The sequence below is a fragment of the Poecile atricapillus genome, chromosome 19 (assembly GCF_030490865.1).
Source record: "Poecile atricapillus isolate bPoeAtr1 chromosome 19, bPoeAtr1.hap1, whole genome shotgun sequence".
NCBI classification, from domain to species: domain Eukaryota; kingdom Metazoa; phylum Chordata; class Aves; order Passeriformes; family Paridae; genus Poecile; species Poecile atricapillus.
The window spans coordinates 197,677-222,848 of NC_081267.1; the positions used below are offsets into that span (position 1 = coordinate 197,677).

At 49.6% G+C, this 25,172-nt stretch overlaps 1 protein-coding gene and 1 long non-coding RNA gene across 7 annotated transcripts; one reads left to right on the top strand and one right to left on the bottom strand.

Annotated features, from left to right (window-relative positions):
- Positions 1-504: 504 nt before the first annotated feature.
- Positions 505-7,119, bottom strand: LOC131586378 (uncharacterized). 6 transcript variants are annotated; one of them, XR_009279127.1, is made up of 6 exons: positions 6,644-7,043; positions 6,533-6,612; positions 6,442-6,492; positions 5,971-6,088; positions 5,303-5,363; positions 505-551 (listed from the first exon to the last, which is right to left on the bottom strand). It is a non-coding gene; the product is annotated as an uncharacterized LOC131586378 (long non-coding RNA). The 6 variants fall into 6 exon arrangements; XR_009279129.1 differs by lacking the exons at positions 6,442-6,492; positions 6,533-6,612; positions 6,644-7,043 and adding exons at positions 6,312-6,431; positions 7,068-7,119; XR_009279128.1 differs by lacking the exons at positions 6,533-6,612; positions 6,644-7,043 and adding an exon at positions 7,068-7,106 and having other exon boundaries at positions 6,442-6,472.
- Positions 7,120-7,448: 329 nt separating this feature from the next.
- LOC131586240 (TOX high mobility group box family member 4-B-like) lies at positions 7,449-24,382 on the top strand. Its single transcript, XM_058853132.1, has 10 exons — positions 7,449-7,829; positions 9,559-9,627; positions 10,865-11,089; positions 13,629-13,934; positions 15,398-15,859; positions 17,903-17,974; positions 19,441-19,482; positions 20,123-20,200; positions 21,404-21,564; positions 24,129-24,382. The coding sequence occupies exons 1-10, from the start codon at positions 7,509-7,511 to the stop codon at positions 24,184-24,186; spliced, it is 1,794 nt and encodes a 597-aa protein (XP_058709115.1). The 5' UTR covers positions 7,449-7,508; the 3' UTR covers positions 24,187-24,382.
- Positions 24,383-25,172: the final 790 nt, after the last annotated feature.

Below are 25,172 nucleotides of genomic sequence, written 5' to 3' on the forward strand. Positions count from 1 at the left end.
GGGAATTCAGGGGGTTCTACCCCAAAAAACGAAGATTTGAGGGGTCCTGGAGGGAACTTGGGGGGTCCTGACCCCAAAAGTTGGGAATTTGGGGGGTCTTGACCCAAAAATTGGGAATTTGGGGGATCCTGAGCCCAAAAAATGAGGATTTGGGGGTCCTGGGGGGGATTTGGGGGGTCCTGGGGATGATTTGGGGGATCTTGGGGGGGATTTGGGGGTCCTGGGGGGGATTTGGGGGTCCTGGGGGGGATTTGGGGGTCCCCAACCCCAATATGGGGGGGTTGGGGAGTCCCTGTGGGATTTGGGGGGTCCCGGGGGGTTTTGGGGGGGATTTGGGGGGTCCTGGCAGGATTTAGGGGGGTCCCAGGGGGTTTTGGGGGGTCCTGGGGGGTTTTGGGGGGTCCTGGGGGGTTTTGGGGGGGTTTTGGGGGGTCCCGGGGGGATTTGGGGGGTTTTTGGGGGGTCCCAGGGGGTTTTGGGGGGGTTTTTTGGGGGTCCCGGCAGGTTTTGGGGGGCTCTTCTCAGGCTGAGGGGGGCTCCGGAGCTCCAGGCTGTGGGGAGAGAAAAGGGGGAGTCAGGGAGAGCCCAGAACCCCCAAATTCGGGGATTTCCACCCAAAACGAGACGGGAAAAGCCCTTGGGGGAACTGGGGGAACTGGGGGAACTGGGGGTCCCAGTAAGGGGGAACTGGGGGTCCCAGTAAGGGGGAACGGAGCTCAGTGGGGACCCCAAATGGGGGGGAACTGGGAGCCCAAACTGGGCCCCAAACTGGGGTAACTGGGACCCCAAACTGGGGTAACTGGGACCCCAAACTGGCCCAAACTGGGGGAACTGGGAGCCCAAACTTGTCCAAACTGGGAGCCCAAAGTCGTTCAAACTGAGACACCAATGTGACCCAAACTGGGACAAAGTGGAACCCCAAACTGGGATAACTGGGACCCCAAACTGGGATAACTGGGATCCCAAACTGGCCCAAACTGGGATAACTGGGACCCCAAACTGGGATAACTGGGATCCCAAACTGGGATAACTGGGACCCCAAACTGGCCCAAACTGGGATAACTGGGCCCCCAAACTGGGGTAACTGGGACCCCAAACTGGGCCCCCAAACTCAGGTAACTGGGATCCCAAACTGGGATAACTGGGACCCCAAACTGGGCCCCCAAACTGGGGTAACTGGGATCCCAAACTGGGATAACTGGGCCCCCAAACTGGGGTAACTGGGACCCCAAACTGGCCCAAACTGGGACCCCAAACTGGGATAACTGGGCCCCCAAACTGGGAGCCCAAACTGGGCCCCCAATCTGGCCCAAACTGGGACCCCAAACTGGTGTAACTAGGACCCCAAACTGGGATAACTGGGACCCCAAACTGGGGTAACTGGGACCCCAATCTGGCCCAAATTGGGCCCCCAAACTGGGATAACTGGGACCCCAGACTGGGATAACTGGGCCCCCAAACTGGGACCCCAAACTGGGGTAACTGGGACCCCAAACTGGCCCAAACTGGGACCCCAAACTGGGGTAACTGGGAGCCCAAACTGGGATAACTGGGACCCCAAACTGGGATAACTGGGACCCCAAACTGGGATCCCAAACTCGGGGTAACTGGGACCCCAAACTGGGCCCCCAAACTGGGATAACTGGGCCCCCAATCTGGCCCAAACTGGGACCCCAAACTGGGATAACTGGGACCCCAACCTGGGGTAACTGGGCCCCCAAACTGGGATAACTGGGCCCCCAAACTGGCCCAAACTGGGACCCCAAACTGGGGTAACTGGGACCCCAAACTGGTGTAACTGGGACCCCAAACTGGGATAACTGGGATCCCAAACTGGCCCAAACCGGGACCCCAAACTGGGGTAACTGGGACCCCAAACTGGGATAACTGGGATCCCAAACTGGGGTAACTGGGACCCCAATCTGGCCCAAATTGGGACCCCAAACTGGGATAACTGGGACCCCAAACTGGGATAACTGGGACCCCAAACTGGGCCCCCAAACTGGGATAACTGGGACCCCAAACTGGGATCCCAAACTGGTGTAACTGGGACCCCAAACTGGGATAACTAGGACCCCAAACTGGGGTAACTGGGCCCCCAAACTGGCCCAAACTGGGACCCCAAACTGGTGTAACTAGGACCCCAAACTGGGATAACTGGGACCCCAAACTGGGGTAACTGGGACCCCAAACTGGGACCCCAAACTGGGATAACTGGGCCCCTAAACTGGGATAACTGGGCCCCCAATCTGGCCCAAACTGGGATAACTGGGACCCCAACCTGGGGTAACTGGGACTCCAAACTGGGCCCCCAAACTGGGATAACTGGGACCCCAAACTGGTGTAACTGGAATCCCAAACTGGGACCCCAAACTGGGATAACTGGGACCCCAAACTGGGGTAACTGGGACCCCAAACTGGCCCAAACTGGGACCCCAAACTGGCCCAAACTGGGACCCCAAACTGGGATAACTGGGCCCCCAAACTGGCCCAAACTGGGACTCCAAACTGGGGTAACTGGGACCCCAATCTGGCCCAAACTGGGACCCCAAACTGGGATAACTGGGCCCCCAAACTGGGATAACTGGGCCCCCAAACTGGGATAACTGGGACTCCAAACTGGGATCCCAAACTGGTGTAACTGGGACCCCAAACTGGGACCCCAAACTGCGATAACTGGGCCCCCAAACTGGCTCAAACTGGGACCCCAAACTGGGGTAACTGGGAGCCCAAACCGGGACCGGAGCCGCTTCCCCCCCCCCGCCCGTTCCCCTCACGACCCCTGAGGGCTCCCCCTTTTCCCGCCCTTTTTTTCCCGCCTTACCTGTCCCGCCGTGAGGGGAACTGAGGGGAGCGCTGCCCCCCCCCCCAAACGAACCCGGCCGCTTTTTTTGGGGGTTCGCTCAAATTGGGGGTGAGGGGGGGTGAGGGGGAGGGGAGGGGAGGGGAAGGGAAAGGGGGGGGAGGGGAAAGATAAAAAGGGGGGGAGGGGAGGGGTGGGGGGGGCTCGGCTCGTGGCCCCCCCCGCGCGCGCGCGCCGAGCCCGGGGCGCCCTCACGGAGCGGCCGCGGCGCAACGCAACGCGCTGGGAGGGGGCCACGCCAGCAAAAGGCCACGCCCCCTCCGCCTCGCTCCCCCATTGGCCGGCGCCGCCGGGAGCCGGGCGCTGATTGGCCGAGGCCGCCGGCAGCCGGGTTGCGTTGCGCGCGCCCACCCGGAAGGGGAAGCAGCGGCGGCCGCGGCGGTGCCGGAGCGCGCGGAGCAGGCGCGGAACGGGGCAGCCCCGGGCGCCGCCATCTTGGATCCTGAGGGGGGGGGGCCGGGGTCCTTCGCCTCAGGGAAACGGGGGGGGGGGGGGGAATGAAATCAAACGAAATCAAACGAAATAAAATGAAATAAAATGAAATAAAATGAAATAAAAATAACCCAGAAAGCGCCGAATCCGCCGGATTTCAACCCGGAAAGAAGCGGGAGAAAGGGATCGGCAGAGCCCCGCTGAGCAGGGAGAGGAGGCGGCGCTGAGATCCCGGCTGGGCTCGGTGTGAGGCACGAAAATGGGAAAAAATGGGGAAAAAAACAGCAAAATGGGGCAAAAACCGGCAAAATGGGGTAAAAAACGGCAAAATGGGGTTAAAGCCGGGAAAATGGGGTTAAAGCCGGGAAAATGGGGAAAAAACCGGCAAAATGAGGCAAAAACCGGCAAAATGGGGTAAAAAACGGCAAAATGGGGTGAAATTGGGTAAAATGGGGTGAAATTGGGTAAAATCGGGTAAAAGGGCCGGGAATGAGGCGCTTGGGGTGAGGAAAAGCCACTCGGAAAAGGCGATTTGGGAGAAAGTGGAGCTGAAATGCCCCAAAATCGCAAGAAATTGCCCCAAAAAGCCCTCGGGGTTCGGGCCTGGAAGCGGAGCAGCGCAAAATATAAAAAAAATTAAATGAAAAGGCACCAAAGTGGTTAAAAACGGCGCTGGGAGGGGAAAAAACGCACTCAAGGGCAGAAAAAGTGGGTGAAAGTGACCCAAAATGGGTTAAAATGGTGCAAAAATGGATTAAAATGGTAAAAAAACGAATTAAAACTGTCCCAAAGTGGATTAAAATGGTGCAAAAATTGATTAAAATGGTAAAAAACTGATTAAAACTGTCCTGAAATTGATTAAAATGATCCCAAAAAGGATTGAAATGGTGCAAAATTCGATTAAAATGCTAAAAAAACTGATTAAAACTGTGCCAAAAAGGATTTAAATGGTGCCAAAGTGGATTAAAATGGTGCAAAATTTGATTAAAATGATAAAAAAATTGATTAAAACTGCCATAAAATGGATTAAAATGGTCCCAAAAAGAAATAAAAATCCCCAAATTTCCATTTTTTACCAATTTCGGCTCCAAATTCTGGGTAAATCCCCTCAAAATCCAGGTTTTAACCACAAAAAGTGAAAAATTCTCCCCCAAATTTTTCATTTTTGTGGGGAAATGTTGAAAAAAAAAAATCTCAATTTCCCTTTTTGGAGGGAATTTGGCTCCAAATTTGTGTAAAAACCCCCAAAAAATCAAATTTTAAACTCAAAAAAGGAGAAAAAACCTTGGAAATTCACATTTTTGGGGAGGTTTTCACCAAAATCCCGGATTTTCGCAATTGAAAGTGAATTATGCTGAATTAAAAATGTAAAAATGGGGTGAAAAAATGAGATTTCAGCCCAAAAAAATCGAGTTTGGTTGAGGTTAACGGGGCTGAAAACGACAAAATTTAATTGAATATAATCCAAATTAGATAAAGCTAATTGAATTAATTAAAATAAATTAAATTTTCCCCCAAAAAATGTGGTTTTAATTTAATACAATAAAAATTAGAGGTGGAATTAGGCCAGAAAAATGAGGAAAAAAACCCAAATTTGGGGTTGGAAGTTGAAATTTGGGGTCAAAATCCTGGAATTTTGGGTCAAAATCGTGGGATTTTGGGTAAAATCCTGGGATTTGGGTGGAAAAAACGGAAATTTGGGTGGAAAAAACGGAAATTTGGGTGGAAAAAAATGGAAATTTGGGTGGAAAAAATGGAAATTTGGGTGGAAAAAAATGGAAATTTGGGTGGAAAAAACGGAAAATTGGGATCCCAACGTGGAATTTGGGTGGAAAAAACGGAAATTCGGGATTCCAGCCTAAAATTCGGGTGGAAAAAATGGAAATTTGGGTGGAAAACACAGAAATTTGGGTGGAAAAAATGGAAATTTGGGTGGAAAAAACGGAAATTTGGGGTTCCAGAGTGGAATTTGGGAGGTGGCGCCGCCACCCTGACCCCGCCCCTCACCTCTGATTGGTGCCTCCCGCGATGACGTCACTGACCGCGGACCAATGGGGAGCGCAGGGTCCTGAAAAGAGGCGGAGCTTCGTGAGTTGGGGGCGGGGCTTCCTCAGTGACCCCCAAAATCTCCTGATTTCACCCCAAAATCTTCCAATTTTATCCCAAAACCTCCTGATTTCACCCCAGAACCTCGAATTTACCACAAAACCTCCTGATTTTACCACAAAATCTCCCAATTTTACCCCAAAACCTCCTGATTTCACCCCAAAATCTCCCAATTTTACCTCAAAATCTCTTGATTTTAGCACGAAATCTCCTCATTTCACCCCAAAATCTCCCGATTTCACCACAAAGTCTCGAATTTGCCCCAAAACCTCCCGATTTCACCAAAATCACTCCCCAGATTTAGGCCCAGAGAGCCTAAAAACCTCCTGATTTCCCCCCAAAATCCCTCCAGAAACCCCCAAACTTCCTGAATTTCACCCAAAACCTCCTGAATTTCACCCAAAACCTCCTGAATTTCTCCCAAAACCTCCTGAATTTCACCCAAAACCTCCTGAATTTCTCCCAAAACCTCCTGAATTTCACCCAAAACCTCCTGAATTTCACCCAAAACCTCCTGAATTTCTCCCAAACAGCCCCAAAATATTTTTTTATTTCCCCACAAATCTCACCTGAGGCCCCTTGAAACTTCTGGATTTCCCCCAAAACCTCCACAAATGCCCTCATTTCTCCTCAAAACTTCCTGATTTCCCCCAAAACCTTCCCAAATGCCCTAATTTATCCTAAAACCTCCTGAAATCCCCTCATTTTCCCACAGAACTTTCCCAAATCCCCTCATTTCTCCTAAAACTTCCCGATTTCCCTCACAACCTCCACAAATCCCCTCATTTCTCCTCAAAACTTCCCCAAAACCTCCGGATTTTCCCCCAAAAGCTCCCCAAATCCCTTCGTGCCCCTCAAATCCCCTCATTTTCCTTCAAACCCCCCCAAACCCCCTCATTTCTCCTAAAACTTCTCCAAATCCCCTCATTTTCCTTCAAACCCCCCCAAATCCCCTCATTTTCCCTCAGAATTTCCCCAAATCTCTTCATGTCCCTCAAACCCCCTCATTTTCCCTCAAATCCCCTCGTTTCTCCTAAAACCTCTCCAAATCCCCTCGTTTTCCCTCAAAACCTCCTCAAACCCCCTCATTTCTCCTAAAACTTCCCCAAATCCCCTCATTTTCCTTCAAACCTCCCCAAATCCCCTCATTTTTCCTCAGAACCTCCCCAAATCCATTCGTGTCCCTCAAATCCCCTCATTTTCCCTCAGAACTTCCTCAAACCCCCTCATTTTCCCTCAAACCCCCTCATTTTCCCTCAAATCCCCTCGTTTTCCCTCAAAACTTCCCCAAACCTCCTCATGTCCCTCAAATCCCCTCATTTTCCCTCAGAACTTCCCCAAATCCCCTCTTTTTCCCTCAGAACCTCCTCAAATCCTTTCGTGTCCCTCAAATCCCCTCGTTTTCCCTCAAATGCCCTCGTTTTCCCTCAAACCCCCTCATTTTCCCACGAATCCCCTCGTTTTCCCTCAAAACTTCCCCAAACCTCCTCATTTCCCTCAAATCCCCTCATTTTCCCTCGAATCCCCTCGTTTTCCCTCAAAACTTCCCCAAATCCCCTCTTTTTCCCTCAGAACCTCCCCAAATCCATTCGTGTCCCTCAATTCCCCTCGTTTTCCCTCAAATCCCCTCGTTTTCCCTCAAATTCCCCTCGTTTTCCCTCAGAACTTCCCCAAATCCCCTCATTTTCCCTCAGAACCTCCCCGAACCTCCTCATTTCTCTTTCCCCCCCCTCAAACCCCCTCCTTTCCCCCCGGACCCCCCCGGACCCCCCCGGATCCCCCCGGATCCCCTCACGTCTCTCCCTTTTCCCCCCCCCCGCCCCTCACGAACCCCCCCCCGATTCCGCCCCCCCCCCGCAGCCCCGCGCTCCCTCCGGGCCGCCCCCCCCGGGCCCCGAACCCGCCCGGATCGCCCCCAAATCCGCCCGGATCGCCCCCAAATCTGCCCCGGACCCCTCCCCCCCCCGCCCCCCTCACGGCCCCCCCTCCCCCCTCGCCCCCCCCGCCCCGCCCCCCCCCGCCCGTCGCCGCCGATGACGCACCGCCCGCGCCGCGCGCGCCCGCCGCTGGCGCCCCGCCCCTTCCGGCGGCGCTCCGCCCCTTCTCTATGGTTCCTCCCCATATCCTCCCCGGGGGCTCCTCCCTTTCCACTTCCGGTGGCCGCTCCGGCCCGGTCCTCCAACGCCTCTCCGCTCTCCTCCGCCCTCTCCCCGCCGCGCGGGAAGCACCGGAACCCCTCGGGACGGCCCCAAACGCCGCCGCCGCCCGCCGCCAGCGCGGCCCGGAGGCCCGGCCGGCCCCGGAGCCGCCCTCACGGCCCCGCCGTCTCTATGGTGGCGGCGGCGGAAGTGGCGGAGGGAGGGAGGGGCGGGGCTTCCGGTCGGGCGCGCGGCGCCCGGGGGGGGGCGGCAGCGGCGGCGCGATGGAGGTGAGGGGGGGCGAGCGCGAGGGGAAAAGGGGCAAAAAACGGGCAAAAACGGGGAGAAAACGGGAAAAAAGGGGGAAAAACGGCGGCGGGGGCGGGCAGGGGAGAGGGTGAGGCGGAAAAACGGGGGTTTGGGGGAGGTTGGGGTGAGGGGGTGAGGGGAGAGGGGGGGCGGGAAGGGTTTGGGGTGAGGGGAGAGCGTGAGGGGAAAAACGGCGGGAAAAGGGGAAATAAAAGGTGGAAAAGGGATTTGGGGTTGTTTAAAAAAAAGGGGGAGAGTATGAGGGGGAAAATGGGGAAAAAAAGGGAAAAATGGGGAAAAATGGGGGGAAAACGGGAAATAAAGGGTGGGAAAGGGATTTGGGGTTGTTTGAAAAAAAGGGGGAGAGTGTGAGGGGGAAAATGGGGAAAAAAGGGAAAAATGGGGGGAAAACGGGAAATAAAGGGTGGGAAAGGGATTTGGGGTTGTTTAAAAAAAGGGGGAGAGTGTGAGGGGGAAAATGGGGAAAAAAAGGGAAAAATGGGGGGAAAACGGGAAATAAAGGATGGGAAAGGGATTTGGGGTTGTTTAAAAAAAAGGGGGAGAGTGTGAGGGGGAAAAATGGGGAAAAATGGGAGGAAAACGGAAAATAAAGGATGGGAAAAGAATTTGGGGTTGTTTTAAAAAAAGGGGGAGAGTATGAGGGGGAAAAAAGGGAAAAATGGGGAAAAAAGGGGGGAAAACGGGAAATAAAGGATGGGAAAAGAATTTGGGGTTGTTTGAAAAAAGGGGGAGAGTGTGAGGGGAAAAAAAGGGAAAAATGGGGAAAAATGGGGGGAAAACGGGAAATAAAGGGTGGGAAAGGGATTTGGGGTTGTTTAAAAAAAGGGGGAGAGTGTGAGGGGAAAAATGGGGAAAAAAAGGGAAAAATGGGGAAAAATGGGGGGAAAACGGGAAATAAAGGATGGGAAAGGAATTTGGGGTTGTTTAAAAAAAGGGGGAGAGTATGAGGGGGAAAATGGGGAAAAAAAGGGAAAAATGGGGAAAAATGGGGGGAAAACGGGAAATAAAGGATGGGAAAGGGATTTGGGGTTGTTTAAAAAAAGGGGGAGAGTGTGAGGGGGAAAATGGGGAAAAAAAGGGGGAAAATGGGAAAAAAAGGGGGAAATGATTGAAAAAAGGGAGGAAAATGGAATAAAAGAGAGAAAAATGTGGATAAAAGAGGAGAAAATGGGATAAAAGGGGTTGAGGGTGGTGGAATGTGAGGGTGGCAAAGTGTGAGGGGAGAGGGGAGGGAAAATGGGGAAAAAGAGGAGAAAATGGTGAAAAAAGAGGGGAAAATGGGATAAAAGTGGAAAATGGGGAAAAAAAGGGGAAAATGGGACAAAAAGAGGGGAAAATGGGGATAAAAGAGGAAAAAATGGGTTAAAAGAGGGAAAAATGGGGAAAAAAGAGGTGAAAATGGGTTAAAAGAAGGAAAAATGGGATAAAAGAGGGGAAAATGAGAAAAAAGGGGAAATGGGATAAAAGGGTTGAAGGTGGCAAAGTGTGAGGGGAAAAGGGGGGGAAAATGGGGAAAATTGGGCAAAAGGGAGGGAAAAAGGTGGAAAAAAGTGGGGGAAGGTGGAGAAAATGGAGGAGAAAGTGGGAAAAATGAGGGGAAATGGGAAAAACAAAGGGGAAAAAAGGGAAAAAGGGGAGGAAGGGAGGAATAAAGGTGGAAAATTTGGGATTTGGGTTTTTATTCCGCAGTTCCCGGGAGGCAGCGATAATTACCTGGCCATCACGGGCTCCTCGCATCCATTCCTGAGCGGGGCTGAGGTGAGAAACGCCACAAAATGGGGGAAAAACAAGAAGAAATGGGAAAAAAAACGAGAAAAGGGGAAAAAACAGGAAAAAAATGGGAAAAAAATGAAAATCCTGGAAAAAAAACCATGAAAACCAGGAAAAAAAATGGGGGGGAAAAGTGGGAAAAGAGGAAAAAAATCACTGGAAGGGAGGGAAATTCTGTAGGGAGAGGAAAATTTAGGGGGAGTTTGAAGGAATTTGGTAAAATGAGGGGGGTGTGTGAGGAAAATGAGAGAAAATTTTATGGAATTGAGGGGAAATGGGGTAAAAAAATGAAAAATTCTGTGAGAGATGAGGTGGAATTCCACTAAAAAAGAAAAGGGAAAGAAAATGGTTGAAATTGGGGAAATGAGGAAAAAGTGAGGGGAAAGAGATGGAAAAAGAGGAGATTTTGGGGGAAAACTGCTGGAATTTGGGGTAAAACTGGAATTTGGAGTGAATTTGGGGGTAAAATGCCAGAATTTGGGGCAGAAGGCTCCAATTTTGGGGTACAATAGTGGGAATTTGGTACAAAAAGTGTAGATTTTGGGGTAAAACCAACAGAATTCGGTGCAAAGGTGCTGATTTCAAGATTTTCACTGGAATTTGGTGTGAAAAGCACCAATTTTGGGGTAAAACCACCAGAATTGATGGGAAAAGCATGGATTTCGGAATAAACCACAGGAATTTGGTACAAAGGTGCTGATTTTGGGATAAACCACAGGAATTTGGTACAAAGGTGCTGATTTTGGGATAAACCACGGGAATTTGGTGCGAAAGGAACCAATTTGGGGTAAAATCACCGAAATTGGTGCAAAAGGCGTCGATTTCAGGATAAACCACAGGAATTTGGTGTGAAAATCACCGATTTTGGGTAAAACCACCAGAACTGATGGGAAAAGCACCGATTTTGGAATAAACCACTGGAATTTGGTGTGAAAAGCACCAATTTTGGGGTAAAACCACCAATATTGATGGGAAAAGCATGGATTTTGGAATAAACCACAGGAATTTGGTACAAAGGTGCTGATTTTGGGATAAACCACTGGAATTTGGTGGGAAAAGCACCGATTTTGGGATAAACCACGGGAATTTGGTGCTAAAATCACCGATTTTGGGATAAACCACGGGAATTTGGTGGGAAAATCACCGATTTCGGAATAAACCACAGGAATTCGGTGCTAAAATCACCGATTTTGGGTCAAAGCCCGTTAACCCCTGGCCCCCACAGACGTTCCACACGCCCAGCCTGGGCGACGAGGAGTTTGAGATCCCGCCCATCCCGCTGGAGTCCGACCCCTCGCTGGCCGTGGTGGGACACTTCGAGGACCTGGGCGAGCCCGGCGGCGCCGCCGAGGCCCCGTTCGCCCCCGCGCCCTACGGCGTGGCCGGGCTGGAGCTGCCCGTGGGGCTGCCCCACGGCATCATGGAGCAGGGAACCGGCCTGCTCAACATGGTCAGTGATGGTGATGATGGTGATGGAGGCGAGAACTGGGGGGATTGAGCCTGAAATTGGGGGGATTGAGCCTGAAATTTGGGGGATCTGAACCCAAAAATTGGGGGGATTGAGCCTGAAATTGGGGGGGTTGGAGCCTGAAATTGGGGGGATCTGAACCCAAAAATTGGGGGGGTTGAGTCCTGAAATTGGGGGGATCTGAACCCAAAAATTGGGGGGTTGGAGCCTGAAATTGGGGGGATCTGAACCCAAAAATTGGGGGGATTGAGTCCTGAAATTGGGGGGATCTGAACCCAAAAATTGGGGGGATTGAGCCTGAAATTGGGGGGATCTGAACCCAAAAATTGGGGGGATTGAGTCCTGAAATTGGGGGGATCTGAACCCAAAAATTGGGGGGGTTGGAGCCTGAAATTGGGGGGATCTGAACCCAAAAATTGGGGGGATTGAGCCTGAAATTGGGGGGATCTGAACCCAAAAATTGGGGGGATTGAGTCCTGAAATTGGGGGGATCTGAACCCAAAAATTGGGGGGATCTGAACCCAAAAATTGGGGGGATTGAGCCTGAAATTGGGGGGATCTGAACCCAAAAATTGGGGGGATTGAGTCCTGAAATTGGGGGGATTGAGCTTGAAATTGGGGGGATCTGAACCCAAAAATTGGGGGGGTTGGAGCCTGAAATTGGGGGGATCTGAACCCAAAAATTGGGGGGGTTGAGCCTGAAATTGGGGGGATTGAGTCCTGAAATTGGGGGGATCTGAACCCAAAAATTGGGGGGGTTGGAGCCTGAAATTTGGGGGATCTGAACCCAAAAATTGGGGGGGTTGGAGCCTGAAGTTGGGGGGATCTGAACCCAAAAATTGGGGGGGTTGGAGCCTGAAATTGGGGGGATCTGAACCCAAAAATTGGGGGGGTTGGAGCCTGAAGTTGGGGGGGCTGAGCCCCAAAAATTGGGGGGATTGAGTCCTGAAATTGGGGGGATCTGAACCCAAAAATTGGGGGGATCTGAACCCAAAAAATGGGGGGATTGAGTCCTGAAATTGGGGGGATCTGAACCCAAAAATTGGGGGGATCTGAACCCAAAAAATGGGGGGATTGAGTCCTGAAGTTGGGGGGATCTCAACCCAAAAATTGGGGGGGTTGGAGCCTGAAATTTGGGGGATCTGAACCCAAAAATTGGGGGGATTGAGTCCTGAAATTGGGGGGATCTGAACCCAAAAATTGGGGGGATTGAGTCCTGAAATTGGGGGGATCTGAACCCAAAAATTGGGGGGGTTGGAGTCCTGAAATTGGGGGGATCTGAACCCAAAAATTGGGGGGGCTGAGCCCCAAAAATTGGGGGGGTTGGAGCCTGAAGTTGGGGGGATCTGAACCCAAAAATTGGGGGGGTTGGAGCCTGAAACTGGGGGGATCTGAACCCAAAAATTGGGGGGGTTGGAGCCTGAAATTGGGGGGATCTGAACCCAAAAATTGGGGGGGTTGGAGCCTGAAATTGGGGGGATCTGAACCCAAAAATTGGGGGGATTGAGTCCTGAAATTGGGGGGATCTGAACCCAAAAATTGGGGGGGTTGAGTCCTGAAATTGGGGGGATCTGAACCCAAAAATTGGGGGGATCTGAACACAAAAATTGGGGGGGTTGGAGCCTGAAATTGGGGGGATCTGAACCCAAAAATTGGGGGGGCTGAGCCCCAAAAATTGGGGGGGTTGGAGCCTGAAGTTGGGGCGATTTGAGTTCTGAAATTGGGGGGCTTTGGATCCTGAAATTGGGGGGATTGAATCCTAAATGGAAATGGGAGGTTGAGTCCAAAAATGGGGGGAATTGAGCCCAAAAACTGGGGGGGTTGAGTCCTGAAATTGGGGGGATTTAATGATAAAATTGGGGGGGTTGAGCCCCAAAAATGGGGGGATTTAATCCCAAAAGTGGGGGGATTGAGTCCTGAAATTGGGGGATTTAATCCTAAAATTGGGGGTGATTGAATCCTAAAATTGGGGGGTTTGAGCCCAAAAATTGTGGGGATTTAATCCTAAAGTGGCGGGCATTGATCCTAAAATGGAAACGGGGGGATTGATCCCGAACTTGGGGTGAATTTTGGGGTTTTTGGGTGCACCAAGGTTATTTTGAGGTGAATTATGGGTTTTTTGGGGTGAATTATGGGGTTTTTGGGGTGAATTATGGGGCTTTTAGGTACAACAATGGGATTTTGAGTACACAAAGGATGTTTTGGGGTGAATTATGGGGTTTTTAGGTACAATAATGAGATTTTGGGTACACAAATGTTATTTTGGGGTGAATCTGGGGGTTTTTGAGTACACCAGTGAGATTTTAGGTACAACAATGGGATTTTGGTGTGAATTATGAGGATTTGGGGTACAATAATGGGATTTTTGTGTACAACAATGGGATTTTGGGGTGAATTTCAGGCTTTTTGGGTACAATGATGGTGTTTTTAGGTACTACAATGGGATTTTGGGGTGAATTTCAGGGATTTTGGGTAGAACAATGGGATTTTGGGGTGAATTCAGGGGTTTTTGGGCCCGCAGGAGCTGGAACCACCCATGGGCTCCCAGTTTGGCCCGGCAGCCCCGGTGACCATCGAGGTTCCCCTGGGCGCCCTCAGCCCCGGGGCGCTGCTGGGCGGGGCCGGCGCCCTGACCACGCCCCTCACCACCATCGACCAATCAGAGCTCAGCTCCCAGCTGGGGCTGGGCTTGGGCGGGGCCGCGGCCACGCCCCCCGGCCCCGCCCCGGGCCCCGCCCCGGCCCCGCCCAGCCCCGAGCGGGGGCTGTCCCCGGCGCCCTCCCCCGCGGGGTCCCTGCAGGACGAGGAGCTGGAGGATTTCCGCAGGGTGAGCGCCCCAAAAACCCCCAGAACGCCCCAAAAACCCCAAAAAAATCCCTAAAACGCCCCAAAAACCCCCAAAACGCCCAAAAAAACCCCCCAAAAATCCCCAAAAAAACCCAAAAAACCCCCAAAACGCCCCAAAAAAACCCCAAAAAACCCCCAAAACGCCCCAAAAAAACCCCAAAAAACCCCCAAAACGCCCCAAAAACCCCCAAAACGCCCCAAAAAAACCCCAAAACGCCCCAAAAAACCCCCCAAAAATCCCAAAACGCCCCAAAACCCCCCAAAACGCCCCAAAAACCCCCAAAACGCCCCAAAAAAACCAAAAAAATCCCCAAAATGCCCCAAAAACCCCCAAAAAGTCCCCAAAACGCCCCAAAAACCCCCAAAACGCCCCAAAAAAACCCCAAAAATCCCCAAAACGCCCCAAAAAAACCCAAAATCCCCAAAACGCCCCAAAAATCCCCAAAACGCCCCAAAAAAACCCCAAAACGCCCCAAAAAAACCCAAAATCCCCAAATTCCACTCAGTTCCCGCTTTTAGTCACTCAATTTTTGCGATTTCCGCTCGTTTTTGGTTTTTTGCTTTGATTTTTTTACTCAGTCTTTACTAATTTCATTCTCACTTAATTTTTATTGCTTTAACTCTTCCTTATTTAATTTTTTTCTCAAAAGTCACGACTTTTGCTCTTTCCTCCAAAATTGGAATTTTTTTCTGGGATTTACCCCCAAAACTTGTCGTTTTTCCCCCCAAAACTTGTAATTTTTCCTATTTTCCCCTAAAACTTGTCATTTTTCCCCATTTTTCCCCCAAAACTCAACATTTTTTCCCAAAACTTGTAAATTTCCTCCCAAACTCAACACTTTTTTCTCAAAACTTGTAAATTTCCTCCCAAAACTCACCATTTTTCCGTTTTTCTCCCAAAACTTGTTAATTTTGTCATATTTCCCCCAAAACACATAATTTTACTGTTTTCTCTTCGAAACTTGTCATTTTCCCCCCAAAACTCATCATTTTTCCCCAAAACTTCTCATTTTTCCCCCAAAACTCACCATTTTCCCCCCAAAACTCATAAATTTCCCCCAAAACTTGTAAATTTCCCCCAAAACTCACCATTTTTTTCTTTTTCCCCAAAACCTTGTAAATTTTTCCCCAAAAACTTATAAATTTGCCCCAAAACTTATAAATTTCCCCCAAAACTCACCATTTTTTCTCTTTTTCCCCAAAACCTTGTAAATTTTCCCCCAAACTTGTAAATTTTCCCCCAAACTTGTAAATTTTCCCCAAAACTCACCATTTCTCCCCCAAAACTTGTAAATTTCTCCCAAAACTTATAAATTTCCCCCAAAACCTGTAAATTTTCCCCAAAACCTTCTAAATTTCCCCCAAAACATATAAATTTCCCCCAAAACTTATAAATTCCCCCAAAACTCACCATTTTTTCTCTCTTTCCCCCCATTTTCCCAGCCCCCCGCCTCCGCCCCTTCCCCTCCGGCCTCCACCCCGGCGTCCAGCGCTGCTGCCACTCCGGCCACTCCGGCCACGCTGACCACGCCCATGACGTCATCCATGACGTCATCCATGACATCACCCATGGCCACGCCCATGACGGCACCAATGGCGGCACCGATGGCGACACCGATGACGTCACCCATGGCCACGCCCATGGCCACGCCCCTCGCCGCCCCATTGGCCACGCCCCTGGCCACGCCCCTGGCCACGCCCGAGCCGCCGCGGCGCCCCAAGCCCCCCAAGAAGGCCAAGAAGAAGAAGGACCCCAACGAGCCGCAGAAGCCGGTGTCGGCCTACGCCCTCTTCTTCCGCGACACCCAGGCGGCCATCAAGGGACAGAACCCCAACGCCACCTTCGGGGAGGTCTCCAAGATCGTGGCCTCCATGTGGGACTCGCTGGGCGAGGAGCAGAAACAGGTGGGGACACAGAAATGGGGGGAAAAAGGGAAAAAACGGGAAAAAACGGCGAAAAAATGGCTAAAAACGGCCAAAAAATGGCTAAAAATGGGGGATTTGGGGTCAGATCGTGGCCTCCATGTGGGACTCGCTGGGAGAGGAGCAGAAACAGGTGGGGAGAGAAAAAACGGGGGGAAAAACTGTAAAAATGGGAAAAAATGGGAAAAAATGGCTAAAAACAGCCCAAAAATGGCAAAAAAACAGGAAAGATTGGGCAAAAAATGGGGGATTTGGGGTCAGATCGTGGCCTCCATGTGGGACTCGCTGGGAGAGGAGCAGAAACAGGTGGGGAGAGGAAAAACGGGGGGAAAAACGGTGAAAATGGGAAAAAATGGGAAAAAATGGCTAAAAACGGTGAAAACTGAGTGAAGAATGGGGTAAAAACCACAGAAAAATGGGGTGTTTGGGGTCAGATCGTGGCCTCCATGTGGGACTCGCTGGGAGAGGAGCAGAAACAGGTGGGGAGAGAGAAACGGGGTGAGAAACGGCAAAAATGGGAAAAAACGGGAAAAAACGGTGAAAAAATGGCAAAAAATGGCAAAAATACAGCTAAAATGGGATAAAAAATGGGGGATTTGGGGTCAGATCGTGGCCTCCATGTGGGACTCGCTGGGCGAGGAGCAGAAACAGGTGGGGAGAGAGAAAACGGGGTGAAAAACGGTGAAAATGGGAAAAAACGGTGAAGAAATGGCAAAAAACGGCCAAAAAATGGCAAAAAACCAGCTAAAATTGGGCAAAAAATGGGGGATTTGGGGTCAGATCGTGGCCTCCATGTGGGACTCGCTGGGAGAGGAGCAGAAACAGGTGGGGACACAGAAATGGGGGGAAAAAGGGAAAAAATGGGAAAAAACGGGAAAAAATGGGAAAAAACGGCAAAAAACCAGCTACAATTGGGAAAAAAATGGGGAATTTGGGGTGGGAGGTGTCCAAGATCGTGGCCTCCATGTGGGACTCGCTGGGAGAGGAGCAGAAACAGGTGGGGACACAGAAATGGGGGGAAAAAGGGAAAAAATGGGAAAAAACTGCTAAAAACGGCAAAAAAATGGTGAAAAAATGGCTGAAATGGGGTAAAAAATGGGGAATTTGGGGTCAGATCGTGGCCTCCATGTGGGACTCGCTGGGAGAGGAGCAGAAACAGGTGGGGACACAGAAATGGGGGGAAAAACTCAAAAAACGGTGAAAAAATGGGAAAAAATGGCAAAAATGGTGAAAAACAGCTAAAATTGAGCAAAAATGGGGTAAAAGGCAGGAAAATTGGGGATTTGGGGTGGGAGGAGTTAAAAATTGGGGTTGGGGAGCTCAGGAGTTGGGAAGGAACCCAAAAATCGGGGTGAGAAAGCGAAATTTGGGTGGGAAATGGGAAATTTGGGTGGGAAATGGGAAATTTGGGTGAGAAAGCGAAATTTGGGTGAGAAATGGGGAATTTGGGTGGGAAATGGGAAATTTGGGTGGGAAATGGGAAATTTGGGTGGGAAAGGGGAAATTTGGGTGGGAAATGGGGAATTTGGGTGGGAAATGGGGAATTTGGGTGAGAAATGGGGAATTTGGGTGGGAAATGGGAAATTTGGGTGGGAAATGGGAAATTTGGGTGAGAAAGTGAAATTTGGGTGGGAAATGGGGAATTTGGGTGGGAAATGGGGAATTTGGGTGGGAAATGGGAAATTTGGGTGGGAAATGGGGAATTTGGGTGGGAAATGGGGAATTTGGGTGGGAAATGGGGAATTTGGGTGGGAAATGGGAAATTTGGGTGGGAAATGGGGAATTTGGGTGGGAAATGGGGAATTTGGGTGGGAAATGGGAAATTTGGGTGGGAAAACTCCAAAATTGGGGGCGTTTGAGGTCAAGGAATGTCAACGGGAAACTTGAAGGGAGGAAGGGATGGGAGAGCCCCAAAACGGGGGAAAAAAACCCCAAAATGGGGCAAAAAAACCCCCAAAATGGGTCAGAAAAGCCCAAAATGGGAGAGAAGAGCCCCAAAATTGGCGTTTTTTGCCCCAATTCCAGGTGTACAAGCGCAAGACGGAGGCGGCCAAGAAGGAATACCTGAAAGCGCTGACGGCCTACAAAGCGACACTGGTACCCCAAAAACACCCAAAAACACCCCAAAAAAACCCCAAAAACCACCCCAAAAAACACCCAAAAAACACCAAAAAAACACCCCAAAAACACCCCAAAAACACCCCAAAAAACACCCCAAAAACACCCAAAAAAATACCCCAAAAACACCCCAAAAACACCCCAAAAACACCCCAAAAAACACCCCAAAAAACACCCCAAAAAACACCAAAAAACCACCCCAAAAACACCCCAAAAAACACCCCAAAAACACCCCAAAAACACCCCCAAAAACGCCCCAAAAACACCCCAAAAACACCCCAAAAACACCCCCAAAAACACCCCAAAAACACCCCAAAAACACCCCAAAAAACACCTCAAAAAAAACCCAAAAACACCCCCAAAAACACCCCAAAAACACCCAAAAAACACCCCAAAAAACACCCCAAAAACACCCCAAAAACACCCCAAAAAAACACCCCAAAAACACCCCAAAAACACCCCAAAAACACCAAAAAACTCCCAAAAAACACCCCAAAAACACCCCAAAACACCCCAAAAACACCCAAAAAAAAACCCCCAAAAAAGCCCCAGAAAACGCAAAAAAAATCTCAGGAAAAAAACCCCAAAAAAACCCCAAAAAAGCCTCAGAAAAAAACCTAAAAACACCAAAAAATCCCCAAAAAACACCCCAAAAACACCAAAAAAAACCCCAAAAACACAAAAAAAAAACCCCCAGAAAACCCCCCAAAAAATCTCAAAAAAACCCAAAAAAACCCCCAGAAAACGCAAAAAAAATCCCAGGAAAAAAAGCAACAAAAAAAACCCCAAAAAGCCCAAAAATCCAGAAAAACAAAAAAAAAAAAAAAAACCCCAAAAAAACCCCCAAAGTCTGGTGACCCCAGAACTGGGTGACCCCAAAACTGGGTGACCCAAAACTTGATGACCCCAAAATTTGGTGGCCCCAAAAAATGACCCCAAAACTCTTTGACCCCAAAATTTGGTGACCCCAAAACTCTTTAACCCCAAAATTGACCCCAAAATCCAGTGACCCCCAAACCAGGTGACCCCAAAACTCTTTGACCCCAAAATTTGGTGACCCCAAAACCCAGAAACCCCAAAATTGACCCCAAAACTCGGTGACCCCAAAACTCTTTGACCCCAAAGTTTGGTGACCCCAAAACTTGATAACCCCAAAATTTGGTGACCCCAAAATCAAATGATCCTAAAACTTGGTGACCCCAAAACTCTTTAACCCCAAAATTGACCCCAAAACTCTTTGACCCCAAAATTTGGTGACCCCAAAAATCGAATGAGCCCAGAATTTGGTGACCCCAAAACCAAGAAACCCCAAAACCGACCCCAAAAAACGACCCCAAAACCCCAAAATTTGCCCCAAAACTCTTTTGACCCCAAAATCCCCAAATTTTTCTCACCCGATTTTTTTTCTCTTTTTTTTTTTCTCTCCCCTGCCCCCCACCCCAAAGACCTCCCCGGACCCCCCCGAGCCCGACCCCTCCCCCACCCCCTCCCCCCGCCCCTTCCCCTCCCTCCTCCCTCCTCCCTCCTCCCCTCCCCCCTCCCCCCCCCCGCCCCTCCCCCCGCCCCCGCCCCTCCCCCCCCCATCACCAAAATCCTCATCCCCAAGCAGGTGCTGCCCCTCCCCCCCCCGCTGGGGGCGGGGGGGAGGGGCGGGGGGGGGCGGTGGGGGAGGGGCGGGGGGCGGTGGGGGAGGGGCAGCGGGGGGTGGGGGAGGGGTGCTGACGGTGATCCCCGTCCTCCCCTCCCCCACCCCCCGGCCGGGGGGGGGCCGCGGGCCGCTGCTGCCCCCCCCCCCGCCTGCAGCCCCCCCCCCCCTGCAGCAGATGCCCCCTCCCCCACCCCCCCAGACCCCCGGCCCCTCCCCCACCCACCCCTCCCCCCACCCCTCCTCCTCCTCCTCCCCCTCCCCCTCCCCAGCAGCCACCCCCTCCCCCTCCCCCATCGCCGTCCTGCACCCCCCCCCGCCCCCTCCCCCCCTGCAGGGACCCCCCAAGATGAGGGGGCCCCCCCCCCTGCACATCAAGATCCTCCCCCCCCTGCACATCCTGCCCCTCCCCCCACAGCCCCCCCAGGCACCCCCGGGGGGGGGAGGGGCGGCCGGGACCCCCCCCGAACCCCTCCCCCACCCCCGCCCCCACCCCCACCCCCGCCCCCACCCCCAGCCAGGAGGACGTGGAGATGATCGGGGGGGACCCCGAGAGCGAGGTGAGGGGGGGGTGGGGGGGACAGGGGGGGTTTGGGGGGAAAAAGGGGGAATTTGGGAAAAATGGGAAAAAATGGGATTGGGGGGGATTGGGGGGAAAAAGGGGGATTCTGGGAAAAATGGGGAAAATGGGTTTGGGGGGAAAAAGGGGGAATATGGGAAAAAAATGGGGGTTTGGGGGGAAAATGGGAAAAAATGGGGATTTGGGATTGGGGGGGATTGGGGGGAAAAGGGGGAATTTGGGAAAAATGGGAAAAAATGGGGAATTTGGGATTGGGGGGGTTTGGGGGGAAAAATGGGGATTTGGGAAGAAATGGGAAAAAATGGGATTGGGGGGAAAATGGGGAGTTTGGGAAAAAATGGGGGTTTGGGGGAAAAAGGGGAACTGGGGCTGGGAAATGGGAATTTGGGAGGGGAAATGGGGACGGGAATTGGGTCTGGGGGTGGGATTGGGTCAGGATTTGGGATTTGGGTCAGGATTTGGGTCTGGGGTCAGGATTTGGGTTGGATTTTGGGGTTTAGGGTCAGGATTTGGGTCTGGGGGGGGATCAGGGTCAGGATTTGGGTCTGGGGGTGGGATTTGGGTTGGATTTGGGATCAGGATTTGGGATTTGGATTGGATTTGGGGTCAGGATTGGGGTCTGGGGTCAGGATTTGGGTTGGATTTTGGGATTTGGGGTCAGGATTTGGGATTTGGGTCTGGGGTCCCCTCAGGTGGAGTTCCCCCCGCGGGTGGAGCTGGTCCCGGATTTGGGATCAGGATTTGGGATTTGGGATCAGGATCAGGATCAGGATTTGGGGTCAGGATTTGGGTCTGGGGTCAGGATTTGGGTCTGGGGTCCCCTCAGGTGGAATCCCCCCCCCGTGTGGAGCTGGTCCCGGATTTGGGATTTGGGTTGGATCTGGGGTCAGGATTTGGGTCTGGGGGTGGGATTGGGGTCAGGATTTGGGTTGGATTTGGGATCAGGATTTGGGATCAGGATGAGGATTTGGGTCTGGGGTCTCAGGTGGAGTCCCCCCCGCGTGTGGAGCTGGTCCCGGATTTGGGATCTGGATCAGGATCAGGAATTGGGATGTGGGTTGGATTTGGGGTCAGGATTTGGGTCAGGATTTGGGATTTGGGTTGGATTTTGGGGTTTGGGGGGTGGGATTTGGGTTGGATTTGGGGTCAGTATCAGTATTTGGGATTGGGTCTGGGGTCTCAGGTGGAGTCCCCCCCCCGTGTGGAGCTGGTCCCGGAGTCCCCGGGCGCGGCCGAGTCCCCGCGCGGTCGCTGCGTCAGGGCCGGCTGCGAGAACGCGCCCGTGGCCAGCGGGGACTGGGACGAGGAGTTCTGCAGCAGCGAGTGCCTGGTGCGGCACTGCCGGTGGGTTATGAGCCAAAATCTGCCTTTTTTCACCCAAAATTCACCTTTTCTGACCCAAAATTCACATTTTCTGACCCAAAATCCCCCCAGTCTGTGCCTGGTGCGGCACTGCCGGTCAGTTATGAGCCAAAATCATCCCTTTTCCACCCAAAATTCATCTTTTCTGACCCAAAATTCACATTCTCTGACCCAAAATACCCCCAGTCTGTGCCTGGTGCGGCACTGCCGGTGGGTTATGAGCCAAAATCTGCATTTTCTGACCCAAAATCTGCCTTTTCTGACCCAAAATACCCCCAGTCTGTGCCTGCTGCGGCACTGCCGGTGGGTTATGAGCCAAAATTCACCTTTTTTCACCCAAAATCTGCATTTTCTGGCCCAAAATACCCCCAGTCTGTGCCTGGTGCGGCACTGCAGGTCAGTTATTCACCAAAATCATCCCTTTTTCACCCAAAATTCACCTTTTCTGACCCAAAATCTGCATTCTGTGACCCAAAATACCCCCAGTCTGTGCCTGGTGCGGCACTGCCGGTGGGTTATGAGCCAAAATCTGCCTTTTTTCACCCAAAATCTGCATTCTCTGACCCAAAATTCACATTCTGTGACCCAAAATACCCCCAGTCTGTGCCTGGTGCGGCACTGCAGGTCAGTTCAGACCCCAAAATTCACCTTTTTTCACCCAAAATTCACCTTTTCTGACCCAAAATCTGCATTTTCTGACCCAAAATCATCCTGTTCTGACCCAAAATCTGCATTCTCTGACCCAAAATCCCCCTGTTCTGTGCCTGGTGCGGCACTGCCGGTGGGTTATGAGCCAAAATCATCCCTTTTTCACCCAAAATTCACCTTTTCTGACCCAAAATCCCCCCAGTCTGTGCCTGGTGCGGCACTGCAGGTGGGTTCTGAGCCAAAATTCACCTTTTTTCACCCAAAATTCACCTTTTCTGACCCAAAATCTGCATTTTCTGACCCAAAATCATCCTGTTCTGACCCAAAATCTGCATTCTCTGACCCAAAATCCCCCTGTTCTGTGCCTGGTGCGGCACTGCCGGTGGGTTATGAGCCAAAATCATCCCTTTTTCACCCAAAATTCACCTTTTCTGACCCAAAATCCCCCCAGTCTGTGCCTGGTGCGGCACTGCAGGTGGGTTCTGAGCCAAAATTCACCTTTTTTCACCCAAAATTCACCTTTTCTGACCCAAAATCTGCATTTTCTTACCCAAAAATTCCATTTTATTACCAAAATTCCCATTTCCCACCCTAAAAATCCCAATTTCTTACCCAAAAATTCCGTTTTTTGACCCCAAAATTCAATTTTTTTTCCCAAAATCCCCATTTCTGACCCCAAAAAATTCAATTTTTTAACCGAAATCCTCATTTTTCAACCAAAATCCCCATTTCTTACCCAAAAATTCCCATTTCCTGATGCAAAAATTCCATTTTTTTACCAAAATCCCCATTTCTGAACCCCTAAAATTCCATTTTTTGACCCAAAAATTCTGTTTTTTTCCCAAAATCTCATTTTTTTACCCCAGAATGTCATTTTTTAACCAAAATCTCGGTTTTTTCCCCCCATTTCAGGGACGTTTTCCTGGCCTGGCTCGCCTCCAACCCAAATTCCCCATTTCCTGACCCAAATTCCCCATTTTATCACCCAAAAATTCCATTTTTTCACCCAAAAATTCCATTTTTAAACAAAAATTCCATTTTTTTCCCAAAATCCCATTTTTTGACCCCAGAAATTCAACTTCTTAACCAAAATCCCCATTTCTGAAGCCCTAAAATTCCTTTTTTTGACCCTAAAATTCCATTTTTTTCCCCAAAAATCCCATTTTTTCACCCAAAAATTCAATATTTGACCCAAAAATGCCGTTTTTTACCCCAAAATGTCATTTTTTAACCAAAATCTCAATTTTTTCCCCCATTCCAGGGACGTTTTCCTGGCCTGGCTCGCCTCCAACCCAAAATCCCCATTTTATTACCCAAAAATTCCATTTTTTCACCCAAAAATTCCATTTTTTTCCCAAAATCCCATTTTTTGACCCCAGAAATTCAATTTTTTAACCAAAATCCCCATTTCTGAAGCCCTAAAATTCCTTTTTTTGACCCTAAAATTCCATTTTTTTCCCCAAAAATCCCATTTTTTCACCCAAAAATTCAGTATTTTACCCAAAAATGCCATTTTTTAACCAAAAATGTCATTTTTTAACCAAAATCTGTTTTTTTTCCCCCATTCCAGGGACGTTTTCCTGGCCTGGCTCGCCTCCAACCCAAAATCCCCATTTCCTGACCCAAAAATTCCGGTTTTTTCCCAAAAATTCCATTTTTTTCCCAAAATCCCATTTTTTGACCCCAGAAATTCAACTTTTTAACACAAATCCCCATTTCTTACCCAAAAATTCCCATTTCCTGATGTAAAAATTCCATTTTTTTACCAAAATCCCCATTTTATTACACAAAAAATTCCATTTTTTGACCCAAAAATTCCGTTTTTTTCCCAAAATCTCATTTTTTTACCCCAAAATGTCATTTTTTAACCAAAATCTCGGTTTTTTCCCCCATTCCAGGGACGTTTTCCTGGCCTGGCTCGCCTCCCGCAACGCCGGCGTCGTCTTCGTCAAGTGAGGCCCCGCCCCCCCGATTTGGGGCATTTTCAGCACATTTTGGCATTTCCCAAAAATCCCCAAATTTGGGGAAATTCAGAATTAAAAGGTTTGGAGCAAAAGGAAAAAATTTGGTTTTTTTTATTTTATTTTTTTTGTTTTTATTTCGGGAGATTTTGCCCCAAAATCTGGGTGGGAATGGTCAAAAAAAACCTAAAAAATAATAATAAAAAAAAGAGGTTTTTGGGCAAAAATTTGGGTTTTTAGCCCCAAAATTCTGGTGGAAATCTCATTTGAACACCAAAAATCTCATTTTTAACCCCAAAATTCTCCTTGAAACGGTAAAAATTCTCAAAAATTCACTTTAAATCCACTTTAAAACCCAAAAATTTTATTTTAAATTCATTAAAACCCAAAAAATTTATTTTAAATTCAATTTAAATCCCCAAAAACCCCAAAAATTTCACTTTAAACCCCAAAAAATTCACTTTAAATTCACTTTAAAAACCAAAAATTCAATTTAAATTAATTTTAAAACCCAAAAATTTCACTTTAAAACCCAAAAAATTCACTTTAAATTCACATTAAAAGCCAAAGAATTTATTTAAAATTTACTTTAAATCCATTTAAACCCAAAAATATTAATTTTGAATTCAATTTAAATTCACTTAAACCTTCAAAATTCAATTAAAATCCCCAAAAACCCAAAAATTTCACTTTAAACCCCAAAAAATTCACTTTAAATTCACTTTAAACCCAAAAAATTCATTTTAAACCCCAAAAAATTCATTTTAAATTCACTTTAAATCCATTTAAACCCCAAAATTTCACTTTAAACCCCAAAAATTCATTTTTAATTCACTTAATTCCCGTTTTTTCCTCATTTTTTAACGTTTTTTACCGATTTCCCTCCTTTTCACCCCAAAAAAAAGAAACATTTTGGGCATTTTTTTAATCCAAATTTATTTTATTTTATTTTTTTTATTTTCTCCTCTTTCCCAACCCCAA